At 37.7% G+C, this 24,753-nt stretch overlaps 1 protein-coding gene across 1 annotated transcript in view; it reads right to left on the reverse strand.

Annotated features, from left to right (window-relative positions):
- The window catches only part of LOC135786148 (cilia- and flagella-associated protein 58), a 138,309-nt gene that overhangs the window by 21,473 nt on the left and 92,083 nt on the right, over nucleotides 1–24,753 (reverse strand). Inside the window, exons 18-19 of the mRNA XM_065295840.2 lie at nucleotides 11,804–11,923; nucleotides 7,077–7,210 (exon numbers count right to left, since the gene is read on the reverse strand). Of these exons, the coding sequence (XP_065151912.2) occupies nucleotides 7,077–7,210; nucleotides 11,804–11,923 (254 nt within the window). The remainder of the gene's footprint in view (nucleotides 1–7,076; nucleotides 7,211–11,803; nucleotides 11,924–24,753) is intronic.

The following is a 24,753-nucleotide window of genomic DNA, read 5'->3' on the forward strand; positions in this document are numbered from 1 at the left end:
TTCTGTCATGTTTTGTCAGATTCCGCCAAATCATCCATTGTTTTGAAGTTTTTAATATAGAATGTCAAAATATAAATAACTAATTTTTTAATTTGCTCATTCTGACTCAATTTGCCAGCACGCGTCACAAATGATGCAGCAGCAAACAGAAATGGAGAAAGAAAAGGGTATTCTTAAAGGAAAATTCAGATACAAAACAATGGCTGATGGTTCTGTCGAAAATGTACACAGGCTGAGGTAAACATACATTTGCATAAAGTATCTATATTAGTCCATATAATTTGCAATTGATCGCGAGTTGACTCATGACAATCATGCGATTATTCTAGATTAAATATTTTAATCAACTGACACCCCTAATAAAACTATTAAATCAAATCAACTCAAAATTTTAAGGCAACCATTTGATTTGTTGGTTCAACTTAAAAAAGTAAGTTACCTGGTTGCTTTAAATTTTGGAATTAATTCAACTCAAAAATATTAGTTAACAAGGTTTTTACAACTGTTTTAAGTAAACTAATATTTTTAAGTCAAATTAAATCAAAATTATAAGGCAGCCAGTAAATTATTTTTTTTAAGTTGAACCAACAATTCATTTTTACAGTGTATAAGTGAAGAGCGTACAGTGTAAAAAAAACTTTGCTGCCTTAAAAATTTTTGTAAATCAACTCAGATTTACAAGTCATGTCAACAGAGATGAGTTGTCACAACTTATATAGTTGAGAAAAGTCAACTTAATTTTATAATTTATAACAACTCACCTGTAGTTATAACAACTCATCTCTAGTCAAGATAAATAATAGTAAGTTGAAATGACTTGTTAATCCGAGGTAATTCAACAAAAACATTTAAGGCAGCAAAGTATTTTTACAGTGTAAAAACTTAAATTCTGTTGTCATTGTGACCCAATTAAAACTAACTCACACACACACACAAAAAAATTATTTACCGCCTTAAAATTTTAAGTTCAACTTTTTAGTTAACAAGTCATTTTAGCTTCTTATTATTTTATTTTGACGAGAGATCAGTTGTTATAAATTATAAAATATAGTTAAAAGAAGTCAACTACATTTTATAAGTTATAGCAACTTATATACTGTCTAGATATATAAGAGTAAGTTAAAATGACTTGTTAATCCGAGGTGATTCAACAAAAACATTTAAGGCAGCAAAGTATTTTTACAGTGTAAAAACTTAAATTCTGTTGTCATTGTGACCCAATTAAAAATAACTCACACACACACACACACAAAAAAATTCTTTACTGCCTTAAAATTTTAAGTTCAACTTTTTAGTTAACAAGTCATTTTAGCTTCTTATTATTTATCTTGACGAGAGATCAGTTGTTATAAATTATAAAATATAGTTAAAAGAAGTCAACTACATTTTATAAGTTATAGCAACTTATATACAGTCTAGATATATAAGAGTAAGTTAAAATGACTTGTAAATCTGAGTTGATTCAACTAAACATTTTAAGGCAGCAAAAAAAATTTATAGTTCAGCACAAACTTTGATGCATTTATTTTTTTGCCCCTCTTGATTGCCAGAATATAATTTGCCCTGACCATTAGCTGTTTTTAAACATTCTTCCGATAGTTAAAATTGCTTTTATCTGCTGATACCGATTAAAGCTCAGCTTGTCAATGTCAGATCTCACATGGCTGTCCAATTACAGTGGAGGAGGGGCGGGGCAAATATCACACCACCAACCGGCACATTGTACAACGACGGATAAACAAAGCAGAAGTATCATAGCAACCAAAGCACTCAGATGAAAGAAGCTGGCAGTCAGCGTCCACTGGGCGGTGTTTAAAAACTTTGGTGTGCACAACCCCTAAGGTTGTTTTAGTATACATTAGTAAATGCATTAATTAACAATAGTTTTTCAACATGGATTAATTCTTGTTAATGTTCGTTCATACAGTCAATACAGTTATTCATGTTTAGTATACTACATCTTTTCCTTGTTCTTTAACACACAAACCCTTTGTCCTGGCCTGCCACAGACATCTCTTCTCCCTGCTGTTTTGAATTCTCTTGGGTTCACATTTAAACACAGGACTTAAGCCAGGCTGATGGGCAACCTATCGATTTCCTTTTATTCTCTGACATGTTGTGGGCTGCGACCAATGGCTTAGTTTTGCACAAATCCCACACGTATGTTCTGATTCCAGGTATAGCGGGTTACTAATGTGTACGAGAAGTTTTCCACATGCCAACAAGGAGATATTTGAGGAAAGCTCTTGGGTGATTTGCAGTCTATATGAGACATGATGGCTGAATTGAAATAGCTCTAGCAACTTGATTTGTAACAGAAAATCTTGGCTAGATTAAACTGTGGCTATTGATTGATGGATTTTAAAATTTGTTGTCGTGGTTTAAGAAAATTCACACTGTTTGCGCTTCACAGCACAATGGGTTTGCTGGTGTAATGTGATTTTAAACTAGTCTAGCAATCCGACCACGCTGATCTACAGCCACACAAACAGAATGAGGCAGAAATGGTAGCTTTTCCTGACAGGAGATGATAGGAACACATGAGCGAGGGAAAACGCAATGAAAATCAGCCTGCCTGGCTTGTTTAACCTTTCTGATTAGCACATGTTGCGGCCCGCCCCGACTTCATTTCTAATGGGCAGAAAATCTTTTATGGCTTAGAGTAGCAATTATGGAAACATCAATGGGTGGATTTAGATGGGTCAAAATGAGTCAATAGATGAGTAAACAGATACAATAAATAATGCACGACTTTGTGTATAACTGTTACTTACCAGTAAATTGCCCTTCAGCCAGATGTGTATGTATAAATGGTATATTTTCTGCACTGTTATGGTAACAGTGATACTACACAGAGATGGGTGTAATCTGATTTGATTTATACTGTCACAATAATGTGTTAAATATATGTAAATGATTATACAAATAAATAATAATAATTTGACCGTTGTAATTGTTAACATTAGTTAATGCACCATGAACTAACATTGAATTTAATTGAATGCCTTTATTGTCATTGCATTTTTCTGCATACAAACGAAATTAGGAGCGCTGAATAACTGTATATACAACGTATATTATTAGGTTAAAGATTACAACATCTCCATCAGCTCTAAAGTTGAACTCTTACTCGAGTAGAAAAAATGCATGGTGATATTTTACAAACATGCTAAGAGAACACAAACCATTACGTTTTCCTAAAATAGTAAAAAACTTTGGGCATAATGGCTTTAGCACCAAGAGTAACACAGCATATTAACAAAATAAGCTCCTGTATAGCTCAGAGGTAGAGCACTGCATTAGCAGCGCAAAAGGTCATAGGTTCAAATCCAGCGAGCTCACATACTGATAAAAAATTATATATTGTAATGAACTGTAAGTCGCTTTGGATAAAAACTTTACTTTAATTATATAAAGCAGGGGTTCTCAACATTTTGCAACTTACGGCCCACCAATGACTGTTTAAAACATTTCAAGGACCACCTTTCTAAACATGATAGTATCGACACAGAATAACAAAAGAATAAAACAACAACAATGCATTGTGACATTCCCTTTGCATTACTAAAATCACTAAAGGTAAACCTAGTGGTACCCCTGCAGATGAATGAGGAATACTTAAAAATATTTCTCATCATATCCACAGGTACAGAGTCATCATATACAATAAATCCACGAGGTAGCATTAAAAAAACATTTGAAAACAGATGCATTTGTTTAAAGCAAAGCATTTATTTACTAAGGGGCTGGACACACCAAAACTTTTAAACGCGGCTGAAAACGCCTGGACAACGCCGAATGCCAGTTGTTTTTCAGCTGAGTGCCAGCTTTCTTCAGCTAAGCGCTTTGGTAGCTCTGATACGTCAGCTGTGAGACGGTTGGTTGCTGTGATACTTGTCCCGCCCCACCTCCACTGTGATTGGACGGCCGCGTGAGAACTGACATTGACAAGCGGAGCTTTTCATCCAAAGTTGAACATTTTTCAACTCTCGGTGCTCAGTGCTGAGCGCGGAAAAAACGCTGGGCGCCGGTTTTCAGCGCGGAAGAAAACCGCTAGCTGCTGGCTTATTTGAAAAACGCAGAGCTTCCATTGGAAACAATTGAAAACATGCACCGGCCGCGGGCGTAAAAGTTTTGGTGTACACAACCCCTTACTTACCAGGCTGCAGGTGAAGCAGCTCTTTGTGACTTTTAACGTCTCATAATTAGTCCTCATTTATGTCCAAGAGACTCAATAATAATCTTTTACAATCAATCCTTTAATCTTTTATATTTAAAAGTGTTTTTGTGCTGCTGCGCATTGATGTATGTGATAAGCAAACCGCTTTGTCGTTCCATTTATAGGTGCATATTACTAACGCGCTCTTTAAATAACAAAAAACATATTGCGCAATTGACTTTAGATCAGGTTTTTGTAGGTCAATGGCGTAGTCTATTTTAGTTGCCTCAAAATAGCAACGTGCCAACAATGCGCCTGAACACACCTCGTTTTTTACATCAGAACGCCCATGGATGCAAAAATGGGCGCAAATGCATTTGCTATTAAAACAACGTGGCGCTAAAGGGTTGAAACTAGCAAAAGACACTTGCATCGTGCATTGCGCTGCATTGCGCCGGGTGGAAGATAGAGCCCTTAAAGTGGAAGATGTAATGGTGGACTATTAGGCTTAGACTTTATTAGTACTCAAGGGTAGTACATTTGAGAAGTTACATCTTTAAAAGGTAAAATATACAGACGCAGAACACATTAAGAGATAATTTCAAGACTGCTTTTAGTTAACTGTATCTAAATGTAATATTTATAGGTGTATGTTTAAGTAAAAATTATAATTTTTTGTTTCATTCTATTAACTGCCAAAATACATTTCTGCCAAATTCATAATTAAAAATGTTTTTATTTGCATTAATTTGCTAAATTTCAAAATACAAAAATTTAGATTTTGAATAGGCTTACTGAATAGAAAACAAATTAATTTTTTAACAACACAATGCTAATGTTTTAACATTTATTTTGGAACAATTCAAAAGTGAATAATTAAAAAAGAATGTCCTTTCTCGGTCTGTACATTGCTGTTGTATTGGGGTGATTTTATATCACTCCTAAGGTTCGCTGTCTAAAGTCAACAGAAACTGTACTGAAATAAAAAAAATATGGCTACATGTAGACATGATTATCATAACATAAAGTGGTCTATTAATTTTTTTTAGCGGCTGAATTAAATTACGCCTTTATAAATTATCTTGTACGTCAAAAAAATATGCGAAAGGGGGAAACCCTGAGCTTCAGAAAGTGATGCAAAATGCATGTCAGAAAGTGGTGCTACAGTGGGGGAAAGTGTGTGCATTTAAAACTGACCTAGGGGTGAGGATTTTGTTTCCTTTCAGGGTATCACACAGCGGAGCATTGTAAGAGCGCCTTCTTTTTAATGTGGCACAACGCTGACTTGCTGTTTGTGACCCCATTACTGCATCTGAATGCACATAGGTTCTATCTGACGAGACATAATATTTGTTGCGATATTTAAACATTGGCTTTTAGATCATGCATCTTGAATGAGTGTTTTTAATTCATATAAATTCATAAGAAAAATCTGATGTGAATATAACAAGATTTATACAAATCATTTGTCCGTAGTATACGCGGCCCATCAGATGGGACTAGAGGGACCACTGGTGGGCCGCGGCCCAATGGTTGAGAATCACTGATATGAAGAATACAAACTTATTAAAAGATAAGAATATTAATTATACAGTGTTACTTATATTTACAACTGTCCAATTGTATGTGATTTGCAAAAATGCATTGTAAAAATGTTCCCTTCTGTGTCAAAACATGGTAAAGCAGAATAATTTGAAAATGCAATAAAGAAATCTTTGTATACTGTGCATTAAATACTGCTGCAAATCATTAAATGCACCTTATATCTCAATTATTGTATAAATTAACTCATTGTCTGGAAGTAAGTTATGAAAATTATGATCATCAAAGATGATGGATGATTTAATTTTCATGTCATTAAGGTGCAAAACAAAAGCAGTCAGGCATTCTCCAAAGACTCCCACTACCCACCCATAATGTTTAAATCTAGATTTGTTTTTTTTTTTGTGTGTGTGTGTGTGTGTGTGTGTGTGTGTGCGTGTGCGTGTGCGTGTGCGTGTGCGTGTGTGTGTGTGTGTGTGTGTGTATGCAACGCCAGTGGTTAGCATACTGCATAAAAATGAATAGAAAACCTCCACTGAGAGAAAATATGAGCGAGCACGTTAGAAAAAATAAGGTTCTTCCAGGTTAAGCAACAGACATGTTTACCAAAGGACCGCACAATTATACATAATTTCATTAGATCAAAGGCCAATAGCGGAGGAAACTGGCAGACGTCTACACACAGCATATTTCTCACAAACTAACACAGACTTTATATCACTCTATAATTTTCTGTGTCAGGATTTGCTCCTGAGAACACAGAAACAAGATGAGAGAAACCTTTCCAACTCCAAACACCTTTTCTCCTTATGTTTTTTCTTGTTCATGTTATTTGAGGTACCATCATCAGCTGTGTCACAGGCTGTTGTTTATTTTTGATTGTTGGCAATATCAAAGGTCATCTCCTATCCCCTATCAGGCCCATGGTACACATGAATTCACAGAGCCCTTACCGTCATATTGCATTATATGCTAAACAGGAATTAATGTCTTCCAATTGACTGAAATTCATGTGCAGTCCTTTCGCTATGTTTTTATATTAACTTTATTATCCGTTATGCACCTTATTTTAAAGAGGCAACAAGGTTAAGTTGGGTGGGAGAGGGAGTGTAGGTGCTTTTTGCTTATTGCTTATTTTTTGTGACCCTGGACCCCAAAACCAAATGCATCATATGGGTCAATTCAGCAATTTATATCATGTGAAAGCTGAATAAACTTTGCTACAAATACACCCATGCTACTTATGACTGCTTTTGTGGTCCAGGGTCACGTTTAGTTGAGTATAAAATAATGCAATTTTTTTATTAGAATATTCATGTTTAGTTAAACAACACTTTAATAAAACAATTAAACATCTCTGTTCTGTGGTTCTCACCTGATCTCCTGGTCTTTCTTCTTCTGCGCAAGGTATTTCTTCTTAACCTCCTGAAGTTCGTGAGCCAGGCGTTCGATCTCATACTTGTAGTCTTCTGACAGGGATTCGTGCATGTTGAGTTCAGCTGTTAGGGCCTGTAGAGAAAAGACAAAAGAAAGACAAAACACTAATTAGCCTTGTCTCTGTTACTGGTGTAACCCACAATATCAAAGTAAAAGCAGCTTCTTGCAAGTTGTTGGAAAAGCATAAGCAGTGATGGCGGCAAACAGAAAGCATGTTGTTAAATATCGCTCCTCAACTGAAAAGCGTCTGAAGAAATGTGACACTATATATTGCAGATATCTTTTGGGCGTTCTGATCTAAAAACGAGGTGTGTTCAGGCGCATTGTTGGCGCGTTGCTAGTTTGAGGCAACTAAAATAGACTACGCTATTGACCAACTAAAACCTGGTCTAAAGTCAATGGCGCAATATGTTTTTTGTTATTTAATGAGCGCGTTAGAAATATGCGCCTATAAACGGGACGACAACACGGGTTTGCTTATCACATACATGGATGCGCAGCAGCACAAAAATGCTTTTAAATATGAATGATTAAAGGACTGAATGTAAAAGATTATTATTGAGTCTCTTGGACATAAATGAGGACCGATTATGAGACGTTAGAAGGTGTAAAGAGCTGCTTCACCTGTAGACTGGTAAGTAAATAAATGCTTTGCTTTAAACAAATGCATCTGTTTTTAATTTTTTTTTTTAAATGCTACCTCACGGATTTATTGTATATGATGACTCTGTACCTGTGGATATGGTGAGATGAGAAACATTTTTTAGTATGCTTTAAAAAAACTCATGACGCTGTCCAAGTGCTGAAAGTGCCGTTTGTAAATTCTTATCTTCTGTTTGTTACAAATAAAGTATTTTTCTTACATATTTGTAAATAATTTTTTGATGATATTGGAACAGCAATCAAAAGCCTGCTATTTTTACTTCCATGACTAAAAGAAAACGGGTTTTAAAGGTTTTTATTAAAAAAATAACAATTTCAATACAAGTGAAAAACAACACAATTATTTAACATTAATCTTAAACTGGGGATCTTCTTCCTCCGCTTAGTTTTTCAGTTTACAAAATCCGTCATCTAAATAGGGATTACGCACAGCCCCAGCGCAACTTGCTTTTAAAGGGGATGAGAGCTGAGACTCTCATTGGTTACGCCCAAAACACTCCCATTACTCATTAAAAAGAATAGGACCAACCCTTTTCGTCCATGCGCTTGGTGCACAATAAATTTTTCCCGTTAAATTAGCAAAAGTGGATTCGGACACGCCCATTTAGACCGTGCGCTGTGCGCTTTAGACAATGCACTTACATCGTTAAAATAGGGCCCTATATTTTTTATATTAGTTAACACATTATTTAACGTGAATGAACAAAACTCCTACATCATTTATTAATCTTTCTTTATGGTAATTTCAGCATTTACCAATACATGTTTTATCAAATGTTGTAACTGTTACTGTTCATAAATGCACAATGAAGTAACATGAAGTAAATTGATAAATGCTGAAAAACTATATTGCTCATGACAGCTAATGCATTTACTAATGTTAACAAATACAAGCTTTTTGCAAAGTGTTATCGGAAATATACTAGTCAACATTTGAAATGGATCAAAAAAGGTAATCAAAGTTGTCCTATGACAAGAATGTGTACACATTTTGGTTTTAGGACAACTTTTATGAAAGGTTTTGATCACTTCAAATGTTGACTGTGATTTTATCACACAAGGTTCCTATAAACTTATTTAAATTTCTTATAAATCTTACAAAATATGTCTGTAATATCCGTTTCACCCCAAAATATGTTATTTAACAAAAAAATTATCGTGACAATTCTTTAGAAATGCAATGATTACTTAAAGACGATTTAATTATTTATTCAAGCAGCAACTCAAGGTTCTATATTACAAAGATTTCACCATAAACAAAAACTAATACTTCATTACCACAGTAAAATCGCTGATCTCTCAGATTAATGCTTTATAATACCATATTTTTGTGCTTGCTTACATCACAAACCATCGAAATATTGCGAAGCCGCTAAATGTACATTTGTCAATTTCTTTAAAGCGTCTCCTCAACCCTATAGATGGTTTCAGACGACGCACGTGTGATGAAACAGTCACAATCTATCAATGAAGATGCGTTTTTGCTGGAGCAGGTGGTCATGTCAGTCTCTTCAATAAGTGAGATTTTCTCAAGTGAATCCCATTGATCTCTGTCAGTCTTTGCACATATAAGTCAAGCTCTAATTGTCATTCTTCCAATGCAACCACACTGTGCCGGTGACCCAATGGCCCAAAGCTCACCGATCACATAAATCGAGGAGGAGGCGGAAAGTAGTTGCCAGAGAGGGAATAGAATAAATGTGAGAGAGCAAAGATTAATAAATGAAGAAATCCCTTACATGTATGGTAAGTGTCAGAAGTGCAACATTCACAAGACTTTTTTAAGATGTCAAATAAATCTTTGATGTCCCCAGAGTACATATGTGAAGTTTTAGCTCAAAATATCATATAGATAATTTATTATAGCAAGATAAAATTGTCAATCTGTAGGTGTGTGCAAAAATGTGCGTTTTTGGGTGTGTCCTTTAACATGCAAATGAGTTGATCTTTGCACTAAATGGCAGTGTTGCGTTTGAATAGTGCAGATTAAGGGGTGGTATTATCCCATTCTGACATCACAAGGGGAGCCACATTTCAATGACCTATTTTTTCACATGCTTGCACAGAATGGTTTAGTTACTGGGTTGATCTTTTTCACATTTACTAGGTTGATAAAACCACTGGGGACCCAACTATAGCACTTAAACATGGAAAAAGTCTGATTTTCATGATATGTCCCCTTTAAAGGACCCATATTATGCAAAGTCTACTTTTACAAGGTGTTTGGACTTAAATGTGTATTGACCCTACAACCTCACAATGAAAAAATATACACCCTCCCATTATTTATTAATCCCCATTAAACCACAGTCTCATTAGACTTGCTGTTTTGATTCCCTTGTTAATGTGATGTCACACACAAAGCCCCGCCCACAGCCACTGACTAACTGGTTCATTTTACCCAAAAGCTTTTTTAAATGTGTTTGTTAGCATGTTGTAGCACTAATGCGTCTAACGATACTATCGTCCAAGACTGTATTGACAGGAATGCAATCTATTTTAAATAAAAGCAGTAGCTCATTTGCATTTAAAGGTACAGACATGAAAACAGCTAGACTTCTACATATTGTTAAAATTGGCATAATATTGGCCCTTTAACTGTAAGATTTGGAAAGTATATTCAGCACAAAGGGCTTTTCAAAAGTTTTTGGTAAGATTTGGTAAGTTTCTCATTTTAACTCGCTTGAGCTTTTCTCCCATTCATAACATTCAACATGAATACTCACTTTGGATGATAGTTTGACAGTTGTGATAAATGAATTGTCTTTTATTGTAAAAAGGTTTGCCAGTATCAGCAGATCATATTTATCAAATACTTTGATGCCAAACTCTTCATTGTTGCCAACAAAGGTTTGCAACAAATTCTTGGAGCTCAAATGATTTGCAAGCTTGCCATGGTGAACCTGCAAAAGCTCATTCTTCAACTTTCAAACAAAAAATACCCATAATATCTTAATTAGCAAAAACGCTCCATGTGCCGCAAGGCTTTTACATAACCTCCAACAACACTCACATTCGCGTAGGTATTTTATGGACAAAAGCAACAACTCCTAAACAAGCACGGGAGTCAAAGGACCAGGGTTAATTATTCATTTTCCAAAGGCGCTGGTCTGGGGGTTTGGGTTTCAATCAAAACAAAGGGTGGGATGAATTTCACCTTGGCTCATTAGCAGAGCTTCTATTCTAATGTTAATTATGCTGAAGTTTGGGTTTGAGCTTTGTTTATTCAGAGCTCTGCCAGTGACGTTGGTGGTGCACAATTCATTTTAAGGATGGTAATAAATTCTCAGAAAGTTAAACTCTCAACACTTGTACCTTTGGGCAGAGCTCAGGGGCGCTAGAGAGTTTTATAATCCGCGCTGCAGATATTGTAATAGATCACCGCTCTGAGATTCTGCTGAGCTAAGGGGCCTAAAGTCTTTAAAGTCAGTTACAGACATTTCTTTAACGAACGGCGAAAGCACCTTTCATTATCGGTTTGGCTCGGTTTAGGATCCCAAATCGGTTTCTGGGTTGCCGAATATTTTTTTTAGAATCCTAATTGTAGTCATTTTATGACAAAAGCGATCATAAAAAGTGCTTAAACGTCAACTTATATCAAAGCCATATGGACATTATAAGGTCACCTAAAGCGCAGTAGAGACTCGTAACTTTTTAACTGCTCTTATTTCTTGCCTTTTTATGGGGCAGAAACGAGGCGGCTTAAACAAGACTAAATCATTTAAAATGATGATGCTGTCTTCAACTGGACTTGAACTCCTTATGAAGTGCTGAGGTAACTAATTATTCATTTGGTGTTATGGAGAAAGGGGGAAAGGGGAAAAAGGGAAAAAAGGGAGATGGAGTGATTTATGCTTTTAGAAGACTGTCAGTGTGAATCTGTGATTCAAAGAGAGTGAGAGCAGACACATACAAATAAAATGTTGTTTAATTATAATTCATTTTTTTAAAAGACGAGAAAAGAGAAGAACCAACTAAAATGAGGTGAAATAAGATGAGTACCTTCAGCTGTTTGGTCTTCTCGCGGAGTGTCCGCTGATAGACCTGCAGTTTCTCAGCGGCTTCTGGACCGGGCTGTCGTGCCAGGATGTGTTTTAGCTCAATGTAGAGTTTCTCCTTTTCCTGCAACCGCAAAACAAACACAACATGCCGTTAAACACGGAGTAAAACAAATGACAGCTATGGTACACACTGAAGCACTTCATTGGGAAGGTTTGGATGTCATTTTATGTAACAGAAAGTCGTTCTAACCCCAAACCCAAGCGACAATGGTAAGAAAATAGGAAAAACAATTGAGTAACCAATACATGAAACTGAAACGTAAAAGAAAGTCTGGGGTACGAACACGGAAAAATGCAGAGATCTGTGACAATGACATGGATAAATGAGCAAAATATTCCATGACTATACCACGGAAATTTGTGCGATCTAAAGTCCAATTTATAGTTATGCGTAAACTCTACGCCGTTGGTTATCTGTAGCCTGTGCGTAGCTCTGCGTAGTCTGACATGCACCTCGCAAAATTTTTAACAGCGCGTCAGGTCTACGTGGACCACAAGCACTGTGACTGGTCCACCAGAACCCCTCCCATCAGGTGGAAAAAAATTGTGTCATAGGTATTTCCGTTTACGACGGAAGTTGAGGAGTGATTTAACTTAAACTGCAACAAAAGTCGTTGTTTATTTACTTCCATCATTGCTTGTCTTCTCAAATCATACACAACAAGTTGCTGATTCTTCTACATTTGTGGGTTAACTTACCAGCCTTCCTCTTCTTTGACGGTCGCGCTGCTACTGTGGTTACACGCGTGTATACTGGCTACCAGCAGTCTGCGCGTGTGTTTGCATGTCGACGCGGACGACAATGCAAAAGTATTAATGAAAACCGACGTGGAACCTACGCCGTCGCGGCTACGCCGTAGGACCTACGCACAACTATAACGAGCCCTTAAGGACGCATGTTAAAGGAACTCCATAAAAATGTTTACTCGCTTTTTATTAGCATTGGATAGTGCCCCAAAGCAGATCCATCCATCAAATACTAATCCATAAAGTTATTAAATGTCTTCTGAAGTGAAGCGATGAGTTTTTGTCACATCTCTAGCCATAGTTTATAAATTTTAAAATATATATTTTTTTACAAAAACCTATTGGTTCGGCTCGGAAGACATTCAATAACCATATGGATTAGTTTTGATTGATGGATGTGCTTTTTGGAGCTTTAAAAATGGGGCGCTATCCAATGTCATTATAAAGCTGAAAAGAGCCAGGATGTTTGCCTGAAGCTAGAAAGGCTTGAGGATGAGTAAAATATGGGGACATTTTCATTTTTGGGTTATTTATTTCTTTTAACCTCCCAATTGCAGGTAAGGTGAACTCAACAGGGTTTATCAACCAAAGAAACGCCCACGTGGGGGCAAAAAAACAAAACAGATAACTAAAATGGACAAGACGAGCACACACTATGACTTGATCATTGACTTGACTAGACTTGATCATTGACTTGACTTGATCATTGAATTGATTTGATCATTGACTTGACTAGACTTGATCATTAACTTGACTTGACTGGAGTTGATCATTGACTTGACTTGACTTGATCATTGACTTGACTTGATCATTGACTTGACTTGATCATTGACTTGACTTGATCATTGACTTGACTTGATCATTGACTGGACTTGACTGGAGTTAATCTGTGACTTGACTTGACTTGATCATTGACTTGACTTGATCATTGACTTGACTGGAGTTGATCATTGACTTGACTTGATCCTTGACTTGACTGGAGTTGATCATTGACTTGACTTAACTTGATCATTGACTTGACTTGATCATTGACTTGACTTGACTGGAGTTGATCATTGACTTGACTTGATCATTGACTTGACTTGATCATTGACTTGACTTGACTTGACAGGAGTTGATCATTGACTTGACTTAACTTGATCATTGACTTGACTTGACTTGATCATTGACTTGACTTGACTAGAGTTGATCATTGACTTGACTTAACTTGATCATTGACTTGACTTGATCATTGACTAGACTTGACTTGATCATTGACTTGACTTGACTTGATCATTGACTTGACTTGACTTGATCATTGACTTGACTTGATCATTGACTAGACTTGACTTGATCATTGACTAGACTTGACTTGATCATTGACTAGACTTGACTTGATCATTGACTAGACTTGACTTGATCATTGACTAGACTTGATTTGATCATTGACTTGACTTGATCATTGACTTGACTTGACTACAATGTCAAACATACAAAACATACAAAACGATTCAGCACAGGACAAGTCACACCGGGGCCTTAAATATGAAAACTTAACAAGGTGCGTGGAGTTAACCAATAATGAATCATTAACAAGGGGGCGGGGCAGAGACAAGACACGGCAGCACACTACCCAAACAAAAAGCCAATAGGCTTGTCCGCCTTCATGCGGCATCGAAATAATCGACAGCCGGATGACTTCAAAGTATCGCAAGAGTGAGACGAAATATGATTTCTTGAATCATTCTTGCGGTAGTTTGAAGTCATCCGGCTGTCGGTTCTTGCGGCGCCGCATGAAGTCGAACAAGCCTATTTGCTGTCACACAAAACATTGGTACCACCATGATCCTGCCACATGATCATGAATAACTATGAATAACTATGACAGACTGGCAGGATCATGACAAAAACAGAACTATAGAGACCACTAACATGACTCAGATGATCACAAGCATACCAACATAATTGTTTCAGTCTTACTATACATAAAAGGGATAGCTCAACAATTAGATTCATTAAAGTGACGGCTAATTCGTTTCGTAAGTGCGTCCTAATTGTCAAGACAAGATGGATAAACAAGATCCATCGCAGCGCTGACCACGTAATGACACGTCCCACTCGACAACACACAGATATACAACCGTGGACGTTGCTAATTAGAGGGAGTTCACAGTCTGAACTCATCAATGCTAATAGATTCAGACCGACTGCTGTTTTAAATAATCACTAATATAAAGGCTTTGAATTTTCAATGGAATATAAATGATGCGCCACAGGAGAAATCATGAATTCAGAAGATTTAAGGCGGCTGAAAGAAGATCGTTCGAGATACGAAAGCTCAGCGTGCCAGACGGAGATACGCTCATGGCCTTGGTGACCCCAAAAATAGTTATTTCTCATTACGCATTACTCACAAGTACACACTCTCACAATATAGATTTATTGTAAAGCCCGGAAGCTTACTGCATCTTTCGTCTAAAGCTTTCTCAAGATATTTTCTCTCTTTTTCTTCACTGACACGGTGGGCTTCTCTTCATAATTCCATCAATAGTGAAGTGAGTGTGCGATAGAAAGAAAGTGAGTGCATGAATGATTTATGACAGAGGGGTCTGGACTTTAATACACTGACTTTTATAGGATCACAACAAGGCTGAGATCAAACCCACTTTCTGACTGTACCTTTAACCAGCTCTCCCTCTCTCTCCATCTGTTTCGCAAACACCTGCGCTAGTTGTGTTTTATCAAAGAATACATCACTTCAGCATCCGAAACACATATTTCATGGCCCTGCGTGGGCAGAGCTTTGATAATGGTAACGCACTTATCGTACATGTGTGCTTGACAGAAAGAAGTCCGGCATCCTGTCTGTTTATTGCTTATTCATCTTAAATATAAAGCGGATACATATGACACAAACCTTAATGATTGTTTCTGCTCAGATTGCATGCCAAACTGAAAGAAATTACAGGTTCGGGTTCAGTAATTATAATAGCCAGTATGTATAATGCACGTCTTTGTGACATTTAACAAGGAATACACTTAATAGCATAAAATTAACGCATAAAAAATGGTTCTCCATTTAATCTCATGCTGTCTGCATTTGTGCTCGTTCTACCTTTGAATTTATTCAGCCAAAATACAATACAAAACTGACAAAATGTGAAATAATATAGTATGTCCTGCCAGTTACCCTGGTTTTTATTAGCACGTCACCTTGAATAGCAATGCAAACGACCCCATTAATAGAAAACCTATAGATAAAATGACTGACAGCAAAGCGTATCACATGTACGCCTGAGGCACGATGTTGCCAGATTTTAGATGATGATAGTTAAAATTGTGCATTGGCCTGCTGAGTAGAAAAACATAGCTTGTAAAATGTACAGTGGTGTGAAAATTGTGTGGCCCACTTCCTGATTTTTATATATTTATATATAATGAAAGATATCTTTAATCAAAGATAACACAAGTAAACACAGCATCCAGTTTTTAAATGAAGATTATTTATTATGAAGGGAAAACAAAATGCAAACACGGGTGGCCATGTGTGGAAAAGTTGCCGTTGCCCCCCACTGCACTGGTTAAAACATAACTGAACTGTGGTTTATCACACCTGAGTTCAGATTCTCTAGCCAAATCCAGGCCTGATTACTGCCACACCTGTTTGCAATCATCAAATCACTTTAATAGGACCTGCCTGACAAAGTGAAGTACACCAAAAGATCCTCAAAAGCTACACATCATGTTGAGATCCAAAGAAATTCAGGAACAAAGAGAAATAAATTAATTGAGATCTATCAAAAGGTCTGGAAAAGGTTATGCCATTGTGTCCCTGAGCAAGACACTTAACCCCTAGTTGCTCCAGAGGCGTGCGACCTCTGACATATATAGCAATTGAAAGTCACTGTGGATAAATGAATAAGTAAGTAAAATGAAACACACTGCTGTTTGACATGTCGGTCAAACGGCCTCGTAGGCAGGCTTTGTCCAGAAAAAGCAGCAAAAACACCAGACCGTCAGTATTGAAGGTCTGGCTACGCGAGACTACAAAAGACCCCACAACAACGTCCAAAGAACTGAAGGCTTCACTTGGCTCAGTTAAGGTCAGTGTTCATGACACCATAATAAAGAGACTGAGCAAAAATGGCCTGCATGGCGCAGTTCCAAGACAAAAACTGCTGCTGATCAAAAAGAACATAACGGCTCTTCTCGGGTTAACCAGAAAACATATTGATGATTTCCAAGACTCTTGGGAAAATACTGTGGACTGATGAGACAAAATTAGAAATTTTTGGAAGGTGTGTGTCCCATTACGTCTGGCGTAAAACTAACACAACATTTCAGAAAAAGAACATCATACCAACAGTAAAATATGTTGGTGGTAGTGGGATGGTCTGGGGATGTTTTGCTGCTTCAGGACCTGAAAGACTTGCTGCGATCAATGAAACCATGAATTCTGCGGTCTACCAAAAATCTGATGGAGAATGTCTGGCCATCTGTTCGTGACCTCAAGCTGAAGCGAACTTGGGTACTATAGCAGGACAATGATCCAAAACACACCAGCAAGTCCACCTCTGAATGGCTGAAGAAAAACAAAATGAAGACTTTGGAGTGGCCTAGTCAAAGTCCGGACCTCAATCCTATTGAAATGCTGTGGTATGACCTTAAAAAGCCGAAAATCCTCCAATGGGGCTGAATTACAACAATTCTGTAAAGATGAGTGGACCAAAACCCCTTTCACAGCACTGTAACAAACTCATTGCAAGTTATCGCAAACGCTTGATTGCAGTTGTTGCTGCTAAGGGCGTCCCAACCAGTTAATAGGTTTAGGGGACAATCACTTTTTCACACAGGGCGATGTGTGTTTGGATTTTGTTTTCCCTTCACAATAAAAACCTTCATTTAAAAACTGCATGTTGTGTTTACCTTGTGTTATATTTGATTCATATTTAAATTTGGTTGATGATCTGAAACATTAAAGTGTGACAAACATGTAAAAAATCAGGAAGGGGCCAACACTTTTTCATAGCACTGTATAGGATTTTCCACTTTCTCCAAGTTAAACGAATATAAACCTGGCTCTATTCCAATAATCACATTTAAAACCTCATCTCTCACCCCCTCGCTCTCTTTCTCCCACTCTCTAACCACCCAAGCACACCTTTAGGAGCCTGTCTATAGGCATCAGTTCTCAGCAAAGGACTCCTGCATACAAAACCAGCTATACAGAGCACAAATAAACAAAACGGATATTTTTACCTGACATTATTTAAATGTATCCTTATTTTTGGGAGCTTTTATATGGAATGCATTTAGATTCATGCCATTAATCAGCATATGATAAATAGCATTTAATAACCAAATAGAAAGTCATGGTATGTGCCTTACGAAAACACCTTAAGTAACCCGCTTGCCTGCGGTGGGCTAGACAGCCAGAGTGATCAGAAGACGGCGAGCAAACAGGTGTGCTCGGTGTCACTGAATTCAAAGGCGTACTCTGAGTGACAGTGACGGGAACACACGTTTCACAGTCCCAAAACAGCTTTCCCTGCCAAAGAACTCGGACGACAATTGCATGTCTGTTGGCTTGTGCCTTCATACGACGGTGACACCCTCCCTTGACAGCCGGAGAAGATGTTGACAGCCACAATGGCTATATTATTTTTTTCCTCGTAGCGAAGGTTCTGTCACGAATGAGTACAGACGAGTCACTGTGACATTTTAGAGTGAGAATCAACATGTTTTGTGTATGGCTATATATAGTTATAACCTCAGTAAGGTCATTTTAGTTTAGTGTAGTGAAAATCTGCAAAACTTATGTTAACCATCTGGGGCCGGTTGCACAAGCTGGGCATACACGCGGTCGTAAGACCAGTCTGGACGTAAAATGCGCAATACGTCCTATGTAGAATTTACACCTGTTGCACCATCTAGGCCTAGCACATATCTTTCTTCTGGTCAAGGGTAGGCATAAGTATATCGTTTCAACGGCAAACATAAAAATAATGAAATTGCTGAGACATTGGCACGTCTGACTGCAGGATAGCAGTGGGTATATTATACATGCATGACAGAGTAAGAGACCACACCATTAAATTATTATACTTAGAAGATAGATATTTAGAAGATAGAGAACTTATTAACAGCTTGTTTAATTTTGTTTTAGTCAGACTGTTATGCTGCGTATACACCAGCCGCGGTAGAGGCGGCAAGCGCGGGTGTTTAATATGTTAAGTCAATGCAAAGACGCGATTACAAGCACATTATTTTTCCGTTACACGGTACACGCGGTAAGCGTGAAAAATCTTCTGCGGATTCCCGCGCCGCATTAACCAATCAGGACCTTGCTGTAGTAGTGACGTTATTACAGGAAGCGAGCGGAGTGTGTGAGGATTTCAGACACAGAATGAACCCAAATGCAGACGTAACTTTAAATGAATAATTTATTGACAAACAGGGGAAAACAAAAACCCACGAGGGGGTAAAACAAGACAGGATCACACAACACTAAACTAACATAAAACTAAACAGGAACCAACATAAAACTACAGATAACTAACTAGACTAATATACTTAATACTTACAAGGCAAGACTCTAGAACACGACAGGGATGGTAACAAGACGAACGCACACTGGACTACAAACACAAGGACTCTTAAATAGGGAGAAAGTAAATTACATACACCTGGAAATCATTACAAATAAGGGATCGGGGAAAAATTGACGAGACCCGGGAAATGCGTGGTCAGAATAAACCAATACTAAAACCACACATTTCCCACATAAACATGGTACTGCCAGGACCCCGAACACAAAGACTAGACACATGATTTCGGACGGATCCTGACAGAGTGGAGGAGTCTCAGCGGAGTCTGCAATTTCCGCGTGAATTTCTCGAATGACTAGAATTTCACGCGCAAATGAAGCAAGTGAACTCAAATGTTCAAGAGTCCAACTACGCGCGAATAGCGCGTTTTTGCCGCCTCTACCGCGGCTGGTGTAAACGCAACATTAGAATTAATCAGAAAATTATTACCTTTTGTGCAAATGTGAAAAGCTTTCGTTTTGTTAATGCAGGTTGTGTTTGATGGGTCTGCACGTGATGCACGCATCCTGAGGGAGAGCGCACTGGCAAACACGTGAGAGGAGTTTGTAAGTAACAATAGTAACGCGAATAGCGCCTCAACTATCACTGCGGTATAATGCATACGCGGGGTTGAGCATCGTCTATGCTGAGCGTTGCTGCTAAGAATGAGCAGTTTTTATCTACATACACCACCATTCACCTTACATGGAAGAACAAACTTTTTTGTGTAGTAAAATATATTAGATTAACCCTCACAATTTCTACATAGTAATATTAACATTTATTGAGAACTAGATTGTCCTAAGTAAAATGATGATAAATACACAATTGATTAATGTCTAAAATGAACTGTGTGAGAATAGTAAGTCGTATTATATATTTTCTTGTATTATTTACGATTAAACGATTCAAATAAATCTAACTTCTAAAATAAAAATAATTAAGTGACATTTATTCAATTATTTAACAAATGGTTTTCATGCATTATTAAGTAGATTTGATTTGATTTTAGTAGGTAATTTGTACTTTAAAAAAGCAGTAAATTTTACTTTAAAAAAGTTCGTGCAAATTGTTTCGAGTAAATTTTTCCTTAAAGTTGTTTTTTCGAAATCACCACTAGATGCCGCTAAAACACACATTACACCTTTATGCTGCATTCAGACCAGCCGCGGTAGAGGTGTCAAGCGCGGGTGATTTCAGTGTTAAATCAATGTAAAGACGTGATTCCACCTCATTCGCACATCTAGTTTGCACTAATCGCAGGAATCGAGCATTGCTGCGGGAAACACGAGAGTTCAAAAATTTGAACTTTGGCGGAAAAACGAGCCGTGTTAACCAATCAGGAGCTTGCTCAAGTAGTGACGTGATTACAAGAAGCGAGCGGAGTGGCAGAAGCCTCTCCCATGACCCGAATTTCCGCATGAAAGTCTCGATGACTAGAATTTCACGCCCGCGTGAAGCGAGTGAAATCAAATTAAGTTCAAGCGGCAAACTAGACGCCTCAAACGCGGCTGGTGTAAACCCAAAGTTAAAGTGGACAAAATTAACCATAGTAAATTTACAATCGCTCCCTAAACTGAAAAGGGATGGATGTTTACTGTTTTTTTATTTACCAATGAAATCTCTCTAGAATGTTACTACAAAAAAAAAAAAACTAAACAAATAGCTGGCTATTTTAAAAAAGGGGAAATATGATATTCAATAAGTAATAAGTCAACATAGGGGAAAATGTGCTTGTCAAGTGATTTCATCAGGTCTCAGAAGTTCTGAGTAGATTAAGGGCTTGAAAAATATTTCTTTCAAAAAGTCAAATAAAAATACCACTGACAAAATGATGACAATAAAATATAAACCTTCTAAGAGAAAAAAACTTTTTAAAAAAATGCTGCCTTTTGCTCACACCAGTCCCTCAGTTATTCTAAAGGAACCTTTACCGTTTTACTGTTAAATGTCATAAATGCAGGATACAATCATAAGACGGTTAGTGTCCATAAACAGGTTAGCTTAAGGATGGAGATTGAAAGACTGCAACATTTAAAGAAGTGATCTCGTATGAGCTGGATCACCTGCGATACAAAGTAATGCTTTCCGTTCTGTCTATCCAAAAGAAAGCTTCAGCTCCGAAAACTCAATGTGACTTGACAGGGTCTAATGATAAAGTTTTGCCGACCTTATGGCTCACCGTGATGCGACCAATAGAGTCTTATATAAGGCTAACTTTAGGGCATAATAAACCCTGCTGTTTGTTGCTAAGGTGGAAATGATCCTTCCCGACGTACCTCAGCTGGTAATATGACATGATGAGTCATGTTATGACCGTATCTCGCAGCCACTGCATAAATAGTTAAGCTACTAATTTCCCATTTAGATTTGCCAGCACGAATATTAACCGGCATGATGCGCTCCGTGTCTCATTTATTATTGCACTGCCCGATGCAAATAATGGGACAATTAGTGGTTGTTTCGCTGCAAAAAAACACTGTTCTATCATCGGTCACTTATTTGTCATAAAGAAATGCATTTTGTCTATCTATAATGCATATTTTATTCCAAAGCAACAGCGTTGTCTATCTACAGGCACTGCAATACTGTATTCGCATCAATAAAAAGCATTTGCTATGCATGGTATATTGTTCGAGCTGTCACAATTTTCACTTTTTGAACGATGGAGCTGGTTTTGAAAGCCAATCAAGACTGTTTAAGACCGGACCAGATGAGCTGATATGCCAAGCCCTGCTTAGTGACTTTAATGAGCTACAGTAATGGTGTAAATAATGAATTATAGTCCCATGTAGGACTTTCGCTATAGACTATGCATAGGCTGTGTGTAGCCCTACGCGCACGTCTACAGAAATGTAACCATGTGTCCGTTCTACACGGACCGCGAACGCTGTGATTGGTCCATTAGAACCCCTCCCGTCAGGTCAAAAAATCTGCGTTGCGTTTCCTCATACGCTGTCTTTTTACCTCCATCACTGCTGATGCTTCTCCAAAATCAAGCTGCTTTGTCTTTAGCTTTGCCTTGATACTGTATATAAACCATGAAATGCCCGGTGTGGACATTGCCAACTAGCGATCCGCATGTGTAAGTGCACGTCGACGCGAAAACAACAACACAACGAGGCTACACCGTACCCCGCTGGAAAAATCAGCAAGGATCAGCATGGAAATGTCTATGCTGTTTTTTTCCAGCAGGGTAGGTCCCACGGAGAACTATAATAAGTGCTTATGACCTTTAGCTATGTTTTAAATGAATAAATAGGCACTAATCCCCAATGTCCCTCCAAGCTGTATGCATGCACGGCCACGCATTTACAAAACAAGTGACCCTTAAAGGTTTTGGCAACTATAACCAAGGCATCAAAAGCAATCATAAATGTGTGGTTAAAATGTGTAATTTTTTGGGGGGCCACTGTGTAAACTTTAAAGAGTAACTAAACCCCTGGTCAAAGCCTGAATCCACCCACTGGCAATATTTGAAAAACGCAAGAAAAGTGGGAAGACCCCAATGGAGACAGAGGGCACGAACTCAGCTCATACCAAGGGCGTGGTGAGCTTAAACCTGTTTACGCCCAAGCGTGCAGCACAAACCCTGAAAAGTGAAGCCAAAACGTCTCGATCGCCCCCCAGTGACTGGTCCCAGTATGGGTCATAAACTCCGCCTCCCCATGTTATTCAATGGGACTTGAGACCAACTAAAAATTACACTTCAATTATATTTTTTTCCGAAGCTGGTTTCTGTGTTTTACTGTAGTTTTTATCACGCTGGTGTACATTCAAATGTTTGTTTTTAAAATAAGTTTGTGTTTAGTTAGTAACGGTGGTGTCACGTCATGATTGACAGCTGTGATATCGTGTGATATGCGCATTCTGTGAGGGCGGGGTCTTGATTTCGCGGCTTTACTTCCTACTCACTACTGCGCAGGACTGGTCCCGAAATCGCTACTGCGCAGACTCAAGACCCAAGATGTCAGCGCCGTATCGGGACACTGGGGACTTCACTTTGCACCAATGGAAGAGAGCGAACAGGCGTCGTCCATCTTTTTTTACAGTCTATGCTTACGCAACATCGTACCGCTTACGTCACGTGGTACCGCCACATCCAGGAAAATTTTACTGCAGTAGCCACTGATCAACCTGAAGAGGGCAGCACTCATGTTTTTACACCATATATTGTAGCATTGAAACACTTAATACCCAAATTTCAAAAAGTTCCTCAAATCAATGAACAGCACTAATAAAGCCACATTCTTACAGATCATTAACTAAAAAAAGTTTTTTTAGGGTTTCTATATAACTTTATTTGTAAAGAAAAGCAAAAACTCTTGCACATCATATATCATGGCTAAATATTGATAATGGGTTCTGAATTGGGTTTAAGAAAAGGTGAACCTGAAACAGATCGTGAATTGTTTGAGAATTGCTGCTTGTGTCCTAAGATTGTGATTTAGTGTCTGCTAAGCTTCATTGGATACAAATGGCGAAAAAATTACCTTTTTAAAGCGTCTGTCTCTCTGATGGTAATGGCATTTTCAAGGCCCATTTTATCATTTCAATTACTTCTCAGCTACATAACACTGCTTAAAAAAGAAAACTCTTCAAACCAAACATCACAATCCAAATCTACCCATCTAATAAGAGTAAATGGGATGACTGCTGCTGGAACATAATATATGTTATTACCAGACAAATTGAGAACTCTACCAATTAAACCAATTAAAATCCTCTAATAAATCACTAAAACGATTTTGTTACAAACAGTGCCTTTTGTTGTACTCAATCCATAACCTAATCAAACATATACGTGGCACTTACGTAAACGAACATCACTTCCTTGGATCTCAAGTCCTGCACCTGCTACATCTGAGAAAACATGTTGTTTCTAGTGTGAGTGATGAACAGCACTGACAGTACATTAGAAATGTGGAAGTGCTGTTGTGCCCCATGAATAATACACGCAATATACAATAACAAAGTGTGGAAAATGACTGTGGCTTATAGTAGTTCCAGACTGCAATTCAAATAATGCCCAGCCAGACTCTGCTTATTTATGTAATATTGAATGGATACCTGGAAGGTTTCTGATGGCTTCCTAGACATAATAAAACTCTCCTTTCAATTGCTGAAGGGGTGCTTTTATTTACAGGCCCAAATACAACACATTCAAAGAAAAACACTGTTGCCTACATAGCAAAAAGAAGAGCAAAGATTGCATGAAATGGGATTTACTATAGCCACAACAGAGATCATCCTTGAAAAGAAAAGAAACTAGATGCTTATTTAAAATTTTCAGGGTTTTCAGATTTTAAATTAAAAAATGTAATTTAATTGCTTAGGCGGAGTTTCGAGTTTGTGCTTGTGAATACAAGGGTACTGCAATATTTTAAGATAAGTGAGAGATTTCTTGGTTTTAAATATTAAAATTAATATTAAGATTAGACAAATAAAATATGAATTCTCATATAATTTGATTTCATTAATAGCTCAGACAAAATCATAATTGACTCTGGACTGCCCCCCCCCTTCCCTCTCCCAAACTCCGTCTACGCTTAATTGTCAATTTGTATTTCTTTCTCTC

Source organism: Paramisgurnus dabryanus, chromosome 4, assembly GCF_030506205.2.
Source record: "Paramisgurnus dabryanus chromosome 4, PD_genome_1.1, whole genome shotgun sequence".
NCBI lineage: Eukaryota > Metazoa > Chordata > Actinopteri > Cypriniformes > Cobitidae > Paramisgurnus > Paramisgurnus dabryanus.